The sequence below is a fragment of the Saccostrea cucullata genome, unplaced genomic scaffold (genome assembly GCF_032062105.1).
Source record: "Saccostrea cucullata isolate Sc308-1 unplaced genomic scaffold, CSIRO_AGI_Scuc_v1 ctg12549, whole genome shotgun sequence".
Lineage (NCBI taxonomy): Eukaryota > Metazoa > Mollusca > Bivalvia > Ostreida > Ostreidae > Saccostrea > Saccostrea cuccullata.
Window position 1 is genome coordinate 2062 of NW_026921542.1, and position 16909 is coordinate 18970.

Consider the following 16909-nt stretch of genomic DNA (forward strand, 5'->3'; position numbering starts at 1 on the left):
GAACTGAAAGCCACAGCAAGTGTTTTCTTCTTTTAATGTATAAGCTTTTGGGCAAATTCTGCTTCATATGATCATGAATACAAATATAGGTCTGCTAATAACGGGGTGCGATTGGTATCCATGGAAATTCCAATAGATTGTTGGAAGACCTGGTTTCCAAAAACAACATACATAGTTGTTGTCAATCAAGAACTCAAGGCATCTTTTCTATATCAACTTCAGAGTACTTTTATGCACAATCAGAATATTTTTAACAAAACAACAAAGTTGCCAATGACAAGGTAAGTAAATAAACGAGTTCCTTTTTTATTAAAAAAAAAAAGCAGCTGTCAATGATATCAAAGTGCCTGGATTTTAATCTAGCGTAGGGATTTATTGTATGTTGTTTCACGTCCCATTCGAGAATTTTTCACATATAAAGAGACGTCATCATATGATATAGTGGTGAAGGGTTTAATTTTGACCTTTACTCGGGACTCAGTGCCTTTGAGCAGTGTGGGATCTTTATCGTGCCAGTGCTTGTCGTGACACGGGTCTTAGTTTCAAATGTCTCATCTGCAACGTTTACTTCCAAGTGCCAAGCGCATGGCGAAGGAACAGTTGCTATCCATTTTTATTGACTTAGGTCAGTTGCGCCCGAGTTCGAACTTCCTTTTACGGAGCGAGCAGTCTGCCGATTGAGCTACCGTGAACGGTTTATGGAGGGGGAATAGAAAGGTCGTAGGTTTGAATACCTTATCATTATAAAATATGCGTTGTCAAAAATTTGCAGGTTTCTATGATAACTGTACTTCATTTAAGTTTACATTGTTATCAAAATTTATATTGATTTAAAATTTTGATTTAATTTTTCTCAGTTTTTGATCATAGCCGACCGGTCACATCCGCCATGTGCTCTTTGTAACGGACAAATCCGTGAAATATAAATGCCGTATGCAGGTGATGAAAGTATATTGCTGCATAAGTAACGGAAAGTTGACGATAGAAAAGTTAAAGTCATCTCGTTTATCATATACCTTGTTTGTTACATTACCATTAATATCTTATTCAAACAAAATATCCAAATATGAAACAGATTTGTCAGACTCTGTAGTATCTTTTATTTCAAGCTCACCAGGATATATCGTATCGACATGGGAATGAAAAGTACCTCTGTTAATTGACAATACGTCGTCGATATATCTAAATGTTGAGTTGAAGGCTACAGTAGGTGTTTTCTTAATTCGTTTTACACATCAGATTTTGCACAAATTCTGATTCATATGAATACAAAAATACGAGGGTGTATCAAAAAGTTCATGGACTAGCGCCATAAAATTAAAACCGCTTTAGGTACATCAATAAATTTTCAAATAACTAATAAGCATTGATATCCTTTCTATTCATAGAATAAACCAGAAATCATAAATTTTATTTTTTAATAGATTAGTAATGTTTTTGTAAGCAATGGTATGTCCAGTCGGCGCAACCTCAAACAAGAGGTGTTTTTTCGACCCAAGAGTAACTGAGAAAAACTCTCTTTTTTTCGACCCAAGAGTAACTGAGAAAAACTCTTTTGATATGAACAATTCACATCAAAAATCCCGTTAATTCAGGTTAGTGTTGGCACACTATGGTTCCATAAAATGTAGAATTTTTATCTTATTCTGGAAGTTCTATGAAATTTCATTGTAAATTTTACATGGAGTGTCCATACAAAAAAGGCCTTGGAAATGACGTCAAAAAGGGGGAGGCGTTTCCTTTTCCAACATTCTATAAAGTTTTGTCCGTGAAAAAACTGGTATACACCTAGGAAATGTTTAAAGTGGCTATGGAGAAATGATATGCATCCAGAGTACTTGTTTTCTAATGCCGCAATCGATTCAGAGAGAAAAGGGATACACAGTTAATGTCGATTTGAAATCAAGGTGTTAAAATAAATCACGTCAAAAATGACGTTGACCATGTGTTGTAGATATTGAACTCCGAAAAGCAAAACATGCTGGCACAATCAAGCGATGATCTCTCCCAAAGTATAAATCCATTTGCAATATCATTTTTATTGAAAACTACTGTTCAACACATTGTTACGTCCTTTAAACAAAAGGAGTTTAGGTCCCGACTCAGCTCCAGAGAATCTAATCAAAAGAAGTGAATGAGATAGAAGGAGTGGACATTGAAAAAAAACGACGTTGTCGGACGTCATGAAACTAAACGGGGACGTCGCCAGGTGATCATACAATGTCGTTTTTAGTTTATAATACTTTGGCTAAGAATGAACGTATTAAGCTAAAAATTTCAACACTTTTTAATTTTTTGTTGTTTTATGTTCCTTATAATTTTTAAGAAGCACACGCTATATAGTACTAATTTCATAGCTTCAGTACACGAACTTTTTGATACCCCCTCGTAGGTCTGCTAATAACGGGCGCAGTTGGTACCCATCGGAATTCTAATAGATTGTAGGAAGACCTGCTCTCCAAAAACAACAACATAAATTATTATTGTCAATCAAGAACTCAAGCATCTTTTGATGTCAGTTTCAGAATACTTAAGTGTATAATCAGAATGTTTTAAACAAAATAATTTTGCAAATGGCCAATGACAAGGTTAGCAAATTTACGAGCTCCGTTTTTATTGAAAAAGCAGCTGTCGATGATATCAAAAAGCCTGGACTTTAATTTATCGAGGGGAATGGATGTGTATTGAGTTGAAAATTCCTAAGTTTTTCAGTTGTTGATTTTGGTAAAATCTTGTGATTTCAAATTGTCCAAAAGTTCCTTGAATATATTTTTACACAGCACTCTTGATGCTTAAGTTTCTCCTTCACTACTGTTAATATCTTAGTGAGGTGAAAAGAAAGAGGCTTGGTTGAACATTTACTGGGACCCTGTATGTATCTTTGTTTGTAAGGATTCTTATGAAGTTTCGGAATCCAATATACCGGGGTATATATGATAGTTCAAATTCAATGTGTTTTTTTGGGATATTAAAAATATTCAAAACTGACATAAATATATAATAATAAAATACTTACAAACGAAGACAATGTTGTGACATGCTTTGTCAGCAGGGAACAGTACGTAATGATCATGTAACCTATCTAGTTATACCCCTCCACTTGAAAAGGGTATATAGTAATCGGTATGTCCGTCCGTCCGTCTGTACGTCCGGCTGTCTGTCTGTTACGCTTTGGGGTACAATCTCTTCTCCTCAATTCCTCTCATACCACTGGATGAAATTTGATGAAACTTTCACAGAATATCTTTATTACATATTGCCATTATGCACCTCCTATTTTAACTTTTGATCTGACACATATTTTTGGTTTCCCCCAGCAAAACATATTCATATGGGAGGAGGGGTATCATTTAGTGAGCTCATTGCTCACAGTACCTCTAGTTCTTTTTTCACTTCTGGATTATTGAATACAGAAGGATAAATGGTTTTCATATTGCCCCTCAATCTTTTAATACGCGATTTTATCATGGATCTGATACATGTTATCCACTTTGACAAAGTGCCAATGTCTTCTTCTTCATATCTGGTCCATCGCTTAACGTAATCTTCAAAGAAATTCATAGTATTTATGAAATTCCGACGCCAATTGAAGGATCGGGGTTCCCTATGTTTAGTAATTCCCAATTTTGTAATAAATTTATCTAAAAGTAAAATTGAAATATTTAAAAAATATTTACGAACAAGGAACTGGACACATTGACAGTTCATAAAACTTATCTACCAGTATGTTTAAACATGAAGATTAAACATATGTTTATATCTGAAAACTTTGACAACTCCCTTTGTGTTTCCCACCTACAATTTGGATTTGTTCAGTGTTAATGCGTTTGGAAATTGCAATTCATCCCCTGTCAGCAATAACTACAAGAATCTCCCAGAAGGACTCAGTAAATGGATGCGATGATTTTTGCGTCGGTAACAAGGATGTTACAGTAGGAGTCACATGCGACGTCAAATGGGTCAAAGTTCTCCTTCGGGTGGATGACAGTCAAGTTATATCAACGATATACACACTTTATTTGACCAGATGCCGACAAAATCGTCATAGAATTACTAAACCAGTCTAAAACACATATATCGCTGTTACCATTCTGTGTAATGCGTCTCGGGAAGCTAAAAAGTATCTCCATATAAGAATCATAAACACCGATCATTTGTTAGGGTCATATGTCTTATGAGACTTGAAGAAGTACTTAGGAAACCAGAGTACTCTGTCAGGGCGACTAGAAGACCACCATCCACCGACTCACAAATTCCTAGTGGTTCTAAATCTTCTGTATTTGCGATAACAGAGACAGATCCTGAAGGAAATAGTTGGTAAATACCCCAGGTAGGATAGTTCTCAATAGCAGTAAAAGACACTTCACCATTCTTATTATAGACACATTTATCACAAAGATTTATCATTATTCTTGTTTTTTCTCCCTTTCATGTTAATTTGATTTAAAGAGTCTGATGAAAAAGACTGGATATAACAAGTGTCTTCACCACAAACCTCAAGTGTACGTACTGGATTTTGTCCATGTTGAAGAGATCCTTCTTCATCAGCAATGGCATCGATTGACCAAGTTTGATGCAAGTCATCAAACAATTTTCCTCTATCGTATTGTATTCTAAAGGATCTTCAATGTCTATAATATAAGACTGTAACTGTTTCAGAATGTTCAAGTTGTCGATCAGATGGAAATCTGACATATTTCTGCTGTTGTTCTCAATTATTCTATGGTGTCAACAAGCTGGGATTTTTTCTTGCCTATTTGAGATGTCAGAGATTTTATTTGTTCATTTGTTTTTCTTAAGGGGTTTTTCAGGTTTTTTTCATTGTTTTTCTTCATTTCTGTTAGCCTTCAAATCACATTTTTAGAATTCTTCTGTAAAACTCTTATATCATTCTCAAACTGAATTTCATTATCCTTTTCCTGGTATAATATTCTCTCCTTTTTCTACTCAAACTCCGATGTGTCCCCCTTTATATCTCTTAGATACGTTAAGAGTTCTTTCCTTCTCTGGCTTGCTACGCTAGCTAGCGTGTCTAAGTTGTAATCCTTGTGCTTAGTTTTTGCACACCTGGAACAAATGAATTCATCACAATCCTCACAGAACATATCAATTCGTTTGCTATGTTTGTCACAAGCTGGAATGTGTTCTTGAGGAGAACCTAACGCAGATTCTTGTGTGTTGGTCGCCATTACTACTTATATTGAATAACCATATATTCCTTATAACGATGGTTGGCGATACAATGCACTGGTTTGTTTGAATAGCATTAAATAGGCTCTCAATTTTTCTTATGAATTGCGAATGATAATGAAAATCAATAATATGGATTTAAAACATACATTAGGATGTTAAATATCTGTATAAACAGGAGCAGAAACCTTCTTTCGATTAATCATCCATGAAAAGAATTAGACTGCTCTCTCTCTCTCTCTCTCTCTCTCTCTCTCTCTCTCTCTCTCTCTCTCTCTCTCTCTCTCATGGATTCAAATTAAACTTAACTATCCTGAAATACAGGAAGACAGGGTAGGAATATTAATGAAAGCATAACTGAAATAAAGTATTGCGGAATCAAGACACACGAAATACAAATCATGGCCAAAAATGAACACATCAGATGTACTCGTAATTTTTTACGTTATTGTAAAATCAATTAAGAGGAAGTTTTTTATGTTAACGAAAGCAAATAATGTTTTTAAAGTGCGTTTCATACTTTGATTATGGCATAAAGAAATCTATCGTAATTTTTTTTCTGAAAATCTCCGTCTATTTCTTTCCTAATTTCGTTGAAGTGAATGAAAAAGAACGTTTCAGAATATTTTATGATTAGTACTTCTTCCTACGAATGCTAGAATTCAGTTACTTCTATGATCAGTTTTTTTTAAAAGAAAATAGCGTTGCCATTGCAATTATTTTGTAGATATTTTACAGACACTGTAGTCATCATGGTCAACATTAGCCTGTTCTAGTGACCATGCCATTTTGAAGAATAAAAAATTATATGATTGTACTTTTATTTGAATTCAATTTCATGATTCCATTTACATGGTTTATAAGTAGTAGAGGTGGGATCAGGTGCCATGGAGGAGTAGCAATCACTGCCGACCGGTCACCTGCCGTTTGCTCCTTGTCATGATCGGCAGATTCCATCGACGATTATGTGAAAAACGTGAGTCGCAATCTGGCTTAATGATAAATTTTATTTGGTGACAAGATCATTGTATCGGCGATAACAATTACGAAATGGTGACTGTAACAAGACTGCTGATATTCTTATTTCATCCCCTTGTTAGTCAATACCTTAACCTTGTTTTAAAAATTGTACGTAGATTTATATGCAGGTGATGAAAGTATAATGCTGCATGAGTAAGGGAAGTTTAGTTGAATCCATGACTTTGTTTGCTGTGCTCCAGATTTGTTTAGCTTTGATGGGCTTTTGAGCTTGATTACTGTTTGTTACCTTTACCATAGGTACTCCGGAACTTAATTTGTTTTAAATTCTGTATACAGGGAAAGGATTACCTGCTACAATAAGTATAAGTATAACTCTCTAATTTTTTATCTGTACCAGTCCCTCTCATCAGAAGGGTGATGCACTGAGACTTCCGCTTGAAAAATTTAATTTCTTAGTAAAGTAGATTTTTGGGGTTACTAACTGATTGTGCTGTATGGCATCACTAAATATTGAGGTATTCAGGTAGAAAATATTAATTAAATATTCAATTACTGATAATCTGAGCCAAAATTTGTGCGGGAGTGAATCACTCCCGCACTTGCACCAAATGTTACGAAGATCCGAAGGAGTTGTACCCCCCCCCCCCCAGAAAAAAGGGGGGGAAGAGAGAGGGCTCCAGTATTGCAGCTAGGAAAGAATGACTGCATTTAAGGATATGCGAAATAAGTATGCGTCAAAATAAACATAAAAAAAACAATTTTCTTATAATTGCAAAAATGAAACAACATCTAATTCACAACTTTACTAAATAACAATAAATAACAGTTTGTATTTACGATGGACGAATATGTTACTACTTACTTATCAAGTTTATAGATCGTTCTCTCGATCATTGTCCATGTAAAGATTTACTCTCTCTCTCTCTCTCTCTCTCTCTCTCTCTCTCTCTCTCTCTCGCTCTCTCTCTCTCTCTCTCTCTCTCTCGTGGAATCAAATTAACTATCCTAAAATACGAAGGATAAACTATTTTCCTAGAATCGAAAAGGTTAGAATATCATTGAATCTCTAAGCATCACTAAAATAAAGTATTTTGGAATCAAGATACATTGTATAACGAAACATGGCCAAAAATGAACAAAACAAAGGTACACGTGATTGTTTTGTTATTGTAAAACCACTTTGCATAAAGTTTTCTGATAATTACTAAAGAAGGAATGACCTGGATATTGAATACTGCTCCTTATCTCCATATCCTTGATATTTTTTTTAATAATCTAAAATTTGGTACTTTGAAATTATCGTAGAAAGAACTCCGTCGTAAAAAAGAATTTGAAAAATTTGCTTCAATAATTGATTGGAAGTGAAAGAAAAGGAACTCCCTCTTTTATCCTACATGGTATGCTTGTCAAAGACTTATAGGGAGTAAAATATATGACGTCCATTTGTTAATCTGTTTTCTATACTAAATTAACACTATTAACAAATGGGAGTAGATGTTACTAAGAGATACTTTTCAACAGGCTAGGCTACATCTCCTACTATTTGTCACGATACCCCTAGTGGTAGGGCGTTCGCTTTATGATGGTAGATAGCATTCTCGTTCGCCGCGTCGCGTCAAATCTGAAATGAAAACATATGTACATCGGACATATTTAATGATTTTTCCTTTGCCAAGAGCCCAGCATTAATTGTTACAAGTTAAAGTCACAGTCCTTTCGGATGAGACATTAAAAATCGAGCACGATAAAGAACTCCTACTGTTCGGTACCCTGAATGCCGAGTACAGGTTGAAATTTAAAGCCCTTCCTCGGCATATGATGTTTTTCCTGGAAAATTCTCGAATTAGACGCAAAACAAAAAAAGTACGTAAGGGTTGCCCGCAACCCTGTGTCTCGCCTGCTGTCGCTGTGGTTAGTAAGAAATGATTGTCTGATAAACTGAAGCATTTATTGACATTTCAGAAGGAATAACTCAAAAATACAATAATAAAGAAATGGAACAGCTGACTTAATATCTAATCCCTTGGCGATTATATTGGCATTTATATATATATACATATACCCTGTAAATTCACAAATTATTGTGATGTTTTTATTATTGCGAATATTGCAACGTGTTATGAGTCGCAATAATTTGAACTTGCATTTTGAAATCAAATCCACTGTATATGTATCAAGTCATTCATGCAGAAAATGTAGGTGAAGATTACCTAATTATGGTACTGATATTGTTGGTTACCCATGATGTGTAGACTGACAAATTATCATGCCACTATAAGTTATAGTTGCTGAGATATGGACCTCCACCATAAATTTATGCAAAGTCACTCATGCGGAAAAATGTAGGTCAAGATGACCTAATTCTGGTACAGGCGTTTGTGGTTACCCATGATGTATCCACTGACAAATTATCATGCCACTATAAGTTATAGTTGCTGAGATATGGACCTCCACCATAAATTTATGCAAAGTCACTCATGCGGAAAAATGTAGGTCAAGATGACCTAATTCTGGTACAGGCGTTTGTGGTTACCCATGATGTATCCACTGACTAACTATCATGCCACTATAAGTTATAGTTGCTGAAATATGAACCTCCATTATCAATTTAACCAAAGTCATTCATGCAGAAAAATGTAGGTCAAAATGACCTAATTCTGGTACTGATGTTGTTGGTTACTTATAACCTGTACAATGACAAATCATCATGCCATTATAAGTTATAGATGCTGAGATATGGACCTCCACCAAAAATTTAACCAAAGTCACTCATGCAGAAAAATGTAGGTCAAGATGACCTAATTCTGGTACTGACGTTTGTGGTTACCCATGATGTATCCACTGACTAATTATCATATCCCTATAACTTATAGTTGCTGGAATATAGGTCTTCACCATAAATTATCATGAAAAAACTAAGTCCAACTTAAGGAAAAAATACGGAAAAATTTGAATTTTTTTTTTCAAAATCATACTTGGGATATAAATTTTTATCCATACTGAATATTGTGTCCAAATTTCAAGAAGACTGAATAAAATTTGAGAAAGTTATTGCAGTTTATAAAACTTTGACATTTGGGTTAACCAAAAGTTGGACGCCGACGACGACGACGACGACGACGGAATCTATGGTCGCTATGTCTCGCTTCGCGACATTCGTCGCAGGCGAGACAAAAATATGATCAGTTCTTCCTCGTAGATCAGTTTTGCTCTATATTTATAATATAACTAAGAACTATTATGATCAGTTTTTGATTTTAAAAAAAGCGTTGGCATTGCGATTATTTTATTGACATTATACAGATAGTTATCACTAGCCATTACTACCTCTTCTTGTGACCTTGTCCTTTGGAAGAACCATATACAAGAATAAGATATCAAATTATTGTGCTGTTATTTTATATTACATAAACTTTAATTTCATGATTTCTTTTACATGGATTGTTTATGGATTATACTAGTAAAGTATTATCTCTAAGATACCTGGTAAACAGAGCATTGTTGGCCTAAACTTAACAACAATATCTTCTCTCCAGCTGGATGAAGTATAATATTATAAGAATCGGTCATGTCACTATCTGCTAGGTCAATGTCTCTACTCTCACCGAATCCATGTTTAAACTGTTTAAGTTTAGATGATCTATTACAAACCAAGATGTTATCTTCTAAGTCAAATGAGAGTCCTCTAAACTTTTGATCGCCAGGACTCAAACGAATCACTTTGTTATTCTGATCTACAGTTACTACCACCCCATCACTAATAAAACAATGTGTATCTGAAACCAACGACGAAGATACAAAGGGTGCATCTCCACTCTGTTTGTATGGTGAACTATGGTTGATGCAAAAGTCCAAAGAACAAATAAATCTTGTAGAACGATTGGCGGCAAACACTGTTGTTAGCCCACGAGAAATCACCAACATGGGTTGTTTTAAGTCAATAGTTTTAAGTTTTGTAAATGTTATAGATTTTGCGACATCAATTCGAAAATGGTTGATGAAGGTTTCAAAAGATACATAAATTTCATTCAAGCTCAAACCGGAGTGACAGAGGCCGTACGGTTTCTGTTGACAAATCTCTGTGTGAACACATTCTCCTGTGGAATAACTAATGTCGTAAATCTTCAGCGACCGTTGACTCGTTTGAGATAATATTATCATTGTGTCACTAACAAACAAACCGTAATAAGCTGTTTCTGATAAATTTTTAACCCGGGATAATTTCGTTAGGTTGACTTTCATCCAGTCTTTGTCGGTCTTGACCAGTGAACTCCTTAGTAATTTCTCTACTTTCCAAGATTGTTCTTTAGACAATACCACGTCTTCAAATTCTTTTGAATTCGAAATTAGACTAAGAAAGTTCGAGTTGTCATGCTTGTAATCTTTGGGAAAATTCCAAATTTGTAAAGACTTTAAACGAGAGATGTGCTCAGACATTTGATTTTGTAATTTAACATTCGTAATAAATAACTGTTTTGAAGACCCACTATTCAACACTGATTGTAGTATGGTTCTTGCCTCATGTATTGTAGTGGAAAACCGTTTCAACTCATCATAAACTATTTCAATGTTTCCAATGGAATCTGCATGCGTCTGTTCAAATCGTTTTAGCCAATTTGTATGTGCATTGTCCAAAAGTGATTTGATTTCTTCAACTTTCTCTTCAGTGTTCATACATATTTCTCGCTTCTTGGTATTGAGTTCGGCTTTTAGATTCATTTTTTCTAACAACATGTCTTCAACATCTTTTTCCAAACCAATATATTTAGAAACAATGTTTTGAATGTGATCTCTGCCAACTGCCAGAGCTGTATCTTCAACTGTGTCTACTTTCTTGCACGATTTGTGCTGTTTGACATGGCAGACGCTGCAACATAGCTGTTGGTGGCCGTGGCAAAAAACATCAAGTACCTTACCTTTGTGCAAAAGACATGGCTCCTCTATCTCGATTTCACTGTTCACCTCCTTAATGTTCGCGAGGTTTATAATTTTATGATCCTGTAGACTTGGAACAAGTCTGTGAAATGATTTGCAATCTTCACAAACAGCTTCCATACAGATTTTGCACCAGAACCTCGCAGGTATCGTTTTCTCTGCCCGTTTACAAAACATACAGTTTTTATTTTCATCTTGCTCAGGATCTACTGACAAAGTCAGAACAAGTTTGTTCATAGGTAATTCCAATGCCCATTCTTCACTTGAAATGTTTTTCCTCGGAGCGTCGACACATCTTCTACAAACGGGACATTCGATAGATTGAACTGTATTGGTTTCCTTATGTGCTGCCGTACTTGAAATGTAAGTCTGAATACACGGCCCACAGAATGTGTGATAACACGGCAAATACTTCGGTTTTCTTACCTCTTCTAGGCATATCGGACAGTGGCATTTATCCCTTTCAATGTTAGCAACAGGGGTTTCGCTTTTTGACTCAGCCATTCAATAGAAAGATGGATATCCGGCCAGCCCTACTCAGGCTACTGTCTATCTCTCTTTCCGTTTAAAACTGATAACTATGGAACGTTGATGGTGTTAAAAGTATATGGGCACGGACACGATTTTATTTTGTTGGTGTGTTAAGTCCTGTGCGAAACGGGAGTGAAGTAATTTGTATGGCTGGACCTAAATCTAATCTGGGACCTCTGGCCCTGGGACCGTAAAAGTCATAATATTGGTGAAGGTCAGTTTGAAAGCTCTCATAATCAAATTGCCTGTAACATGCAAAGGAGTAAAAAAGTTTCCAAATTAGTAATGTGTTTTCAAAGTCGTAACATTACATCCTTTGACCATATAATTATGGCATACGACTAAAGGTTCACTATAATTATGTTAGTAGTGCGTAAATTTTTATGATTTTATATTTTCTTCAGGACCCTCTGATAGACCAGAGCTAGGATCAGGTGCCTTGGAGGAGTAAGATTTCTCTCTTGACCATCACTCCTGTCATGAGACATATCTATTGATTAAAGGTGCTTAGACACATATTTGAAGTTAATATTTTCTCAAATTTATATTATATTGCAATAGTATTTCACACGAAAATGTATTAAAAATCTTATTTCGATTAAAGTTATTGAACTTCAAAGTTTTGGACGGGTTTGATTGACACATCCTTGCACTTTCATTAATTTTAATTTTATACGTAATACTTAGGAAAAAGGGGCAATCTTGTTGTGTATCAATTAAAAATATTAACAGTACAGTAATTGATTAAGAATTTTGAAGCTGTCGAACAGGTTGTAATCTGATATTTCCAATGTTGTTCTCTATTAATTCTATGGTGTCAACAAGCTGAAATTTTTTCTTGTCCATCTGAGATTTCAGTGATTTTGTTTTGTTCGAGTGATTTTTCATCAAAATAAAGTATTGCGGAATCAAGATATTACAAATCACGGTTATAAATGAACACAACAAATAAAACACTTACTTTTTACCTTGTTGCGAAATCAAATACTAGGATGAAGTTTTTTTAAATTTATTCATGAAAAGTAAAGAATATCTATTTTAATGAATTTCAAATTTCGTGCTTCGAAAATATACCTGGTAGTATAAAGAAATCCGTCGTAGAAAATAATTTGAAAATCCCTCTCTATTCAGTGGGGATCCGGGTTAGAATAGGTTCCTCAGTACCCCCTGCTTGTCGTAAAAGGCGACTAAATGGGGCGGTCCTTCGGATGAGACCGTATAAACCGAGGCCCCGTGTCACAGCAGGTGCGGCACGATAAAGATCCCTCCCTGCTCAAAGCCCGTAAGTGCCGAGCATAGGCCTAAATTTGCAGTCCTTCACCAGCAATGGTGACGTCTCCATATGAGTGAAATATTCTGGAGAGGGACGTTAAACAGTATACAAACAAAAACAAACTTTTCAATAATAATTTGGGAGTGATAGTACAGGAAACCCCTATTTTATCCTACTGAGCATGCTTGTTTTAAAGACTGAATTCACAATGTTAACAACTGAATAGATATTTGTAAGAGATAGTTTTAACAAGGCTACATCAAGATCACGATTATCTAGTTTTATGCCGATCTGTTTCTGATGGTAGGCCGCATTCTTGTTCTACGCATGCACTGAGTCAAACCTAAAAGGTAAACATAGGTTGTGATTATTCCTTTGCAAAGCACCCGGCATTAGCAAAGAAAGCCACTTACCTTTCGGATGAGACCTTAAAAAAATCAAGATTTAAGTCGACACGATAACGAAGCCTTTCTGTTTGGTACCCTAAATTCTGAGTACATATTAAATTTGAAGCTCTTGGTCGGTATTTGATGCTTCTCTTGAGGTGTGAAAAATTCTCAAATAAGACGTAAAACAAATTAAATTCAATACTTCTTCCTAGCAGATCAGTTTTGCTCTATGTTTTCAATATAACTAAGGATAAAAATCTAGAGTTCAAATAAATTATTCAATACCTATCCATTAACTTACACTATTTTCGTACTTGAAAACTTTAACAAGGCCATTTTCATTTCCCACCCGAAGCTTTGATTTGAACAAAGAAACTATGGTGGGAAAGTTAACTTCATTTTCAGTCAGTAAATACTTCAAAATTTCCCCGTCGGGACTCAGTAGATGGATTCGTTCGTTGTACCGGTCAGAAAGAATCGCAGGTCACATCAAAAGGTAAAAAGTTCCACTTCAGTGGCTGTCCACCGTACATGGATCTGAGATGTCCAGCAGAAGACAAAATAACAAGGTTCCCTTTAGTTCTGTTTGTCCAGTTAACAACACAGATGTCCGAGTTACCATTTTGTGCGACTTTGACTGGTAGAGTAAACAGCTTTGTTTTACCGTCAGCAGTGTGCTCGTATTCTCGGATAGTTTCACCAGTGAGGGAAACTTGTCTCACCAAATGTCTGCTGTCTGAATCTGAATTCATCCATTGTGTTGTGTTGTCGTTCAATGTCACCAGAAGACCTCCGCTTCTTTGACTACATACCCCTCCTGGTAACAGTGGATCTGTTCTAAGGACAACAGAAACAGATCCGGACGGAGAAAATCGAGCGATGGACCTGTTATCAACATCAGAAAAGTATACACTGCTTCTACTCACACATAAGTCATTGGGTTTTATCTTGAATTCTTTTTTCTGCTGGCCTTTTTTATTGATTAGGTTGGTGTGATCAGAGTGGTGAGATTTTATATAGATATCATCGTCAGTGAATGACTCCAACATTAGAATAGTGCTATGTCCATACTGGAAAGATCCTATTTCATTGGCAATGACCTCATCTGTATCAATAATCTTTCCAACCATACATTTCAGTTGCTTATCACTTATTTTTCCTCTTCTAAATCTCTTTCGCTGTTCACATCTCTTCATATCAACATCTAAGTCAGACATCAGTTCTGTAAGTTCTTTGTGGTTCTCAACGAAGCTGTAGTCTGACATGGTACCGCTGCTCTCCTCCATAAATTTTACCAGATCAAGAAGTTGTTTCTTCTTCATTTTCTAACTGTGATTTCACGCGATTTATTTGTTCATTTTGTACCGCCAGGCTATCTCTAATAGTTTGTTCGTGTTTCTTCTTGATTTCTCCGAGACTCGTTATGATTTCCTCGTGATGCCTCTGCATAAATTGTATATCCGCGTCACATCGCCGTTTACTTTCTATATTTTGTGACACAAGCTTCTCTATTTTGTTATCAATCTCTGGTATTTCATTCTTCCTAATTTTGTTGAGATAAACATGAAGGCCTCTCCTTATTTCACTGACTACCATCGCTAATGTTTCCCAGTTATGATTGCTGTGGTCTGATTTTGCACACTTGAACAAATGAATTTGTCACAATCATCACAGAACATATCTATACGTACACTGTGTTCATTACAAACCGGGATGTGTTTCTGAGGTGATCCAACGGTGTCTTTTGTATCATCAGCCATTGTTTTGTTTATGTTGAAAATTTCATTAATTTTAACTCAGCTACAACTACTAGTATTTGTGATTTAAAGTGTTAGATCGGTACCAACTTATAGCAAGTTTACTCGATGGTTTTTAAGATTAAACAATAACCCGAATTTAAACTACATGCTTTGTAACAAGACAATGAATTCAACATTGTTCAATCACCACCGGCCCATAAGGTATTCTGCAGTCATAAGCCTGCATAACAATCATAACAACGCTATGACGTCGCGCATAGCATTGGGGTTTGAAATTGCGTAAAATGTAACACTTTAAACGACGGGCGTTAGTATTTTTGTTCATTTTATCGTTTTGGCTACAGAAATTTTCTGGCAATGTGTACCAAGCTTCTATAATTTCCTGTGCAGATCTCACACAAAATTCAATAATAAATTTCTAATTTAAGGACTGTTCCGACTGTTCGTAAAATAGGAAGCGTACCGTAACATGCCGTAATCTTGATAAGTTACAAGAAAAGAAAGATTGTTTGATACAGATATTTTACTATATAATGGGTTCTTTTTGTAAAACTAAGTTGATAAATTAAATGTGCAAATCAAGAAGTAGTCAAATGTTTCTTTTAAAAATTATAAGCAAGTAGCAGGAGAGATTGATAGAGCGATTTTGATGTCTAGTCGGGTTTGTTACTACGACACAAATATGCGTATTATGATACTTAACCGCTCGTGTAACACCAAAATGAGCTGTATTCTCTATTTCCTGGGACAACTTTTAACAGATAAAATATTATTTTTGAAATGTGCAAATAAATAAAATCTTGTATTTAAAGAAACATTAATAAGATAGACATTTTTAAGAAAACAGGAGCAAAAATTGAATGTCTAGTCTAATTTGTTACGCCTTGAATTTTTGACGTTTTTACGGTTAAACGACGTATGTAAAGACGTCAGAAAAGTATATTTTGACGTTACAAAATCAGCCCCAATTCTGTGCGCTACGTCTATCCTGTGTCTGCAAAATATCCCTCCTTGATAAATTGTAAAATTCCAGTCGATGACAATCTAGGACAGCTGTACATGCTTTTAGAAATCAAAAATTCGGCGTACAAATAAATAAATCTAAGATGCAGGATATATATTACATTATAAATATTAAAAATTACAACAATAGTCATGAGTCTCTGACTAGACTTTATCTCTAGTCATGTATACTCAAAAAGCACTTTAAACATAATAGAAAGGCATCAACAGTACGAATTATTTTAAAAATGATCGTAAGTTCAGCTTACTTCGTTTGTAAGATAGAGCTGTACAAATGGAAGTGAATAAGTTGCATTGGGATCGATATATTTTTTGTAAGGAAATGTAACGCCTTGTGGTGTTCTTGTTTTCATTCAAACCTTTCTTCCAATTTTGACAATATTTGTAGTTTTTCTAGCGTTTTAAAACCTTTCATCCAAAAATGAAGTTAGCAGATATAGGACATCTGAACTCAATTCTTCAACGTCTTCATGTTCTACAATGAAACATATGAAACAAGATGACGAACAGTATTCAAGTTCAGCAATCCATAAAACAATACAAGATAGTAGCAGGGCAAACACAGACCTCCAAAACATCAGAGGTGGGATCAGGTACCATGGAGGAGTGAGCTACCCCTGCCGACCGGTCACACCTGCCGTGTGCTCCGTGTCATGATCGGGAAATTACGGGAAAATCCGTCGTCAATTCAGTGAATAAATAATGGACTAACAATTAGTATGAAAAAGGTCTGTCAACATTTGACTCAATGCTTAATTGTATTTGCTGGCAGTTCATTGTATCGACCATATAACTTACAAAAGGATGACTTTGAATACGACTTCTGA

General features: G+C 35.4%; 2 protein-coding genes across 2 annotated transcripts; both read right to left on the reverse strand.

Moving 5' to 3' along the window:
- Positions 1 to 7398: 7398 nt before the first annotated feature.
- Positions 7399 to 11664, reverse strand: LOC134260256 (E3 ubiquitin-protein ligase TRIM33-like). Its single transcript, XM_062742827.1, has 2 exons — positions 9655 to 11664; positions 7399 to 7792 (listed from the first exon to the last, which is right to left on the reverse strand). Exons 1-2 carry the CDS (start codon positions 11608 to 11610, stop codon positions 7787 to 7789), a joined length of 1962 nt encoding a protein of 653 aa, XP_062598811.1. The 5' UTR covers positions 11611 to 11664; the 3' UTR covers positions 7399 to 7786.
- A 2102-nt stretch (positions 11665 to 13766) lies between these two features.
- LOC134260257 (uncharacterized) lies at positions 13767 to 14564 on the reverse strand. The gene has a single exon (XM_062742828.1). It carries the CDS (start codon positions 14562 to 14564, stop codon positions 13767 to 13769), a length of 798 nt encoding a protein of 265 aa, XP_062598812.1.
- Positions 14565 to 16909: the final 2345 nt, after the last annotated feature.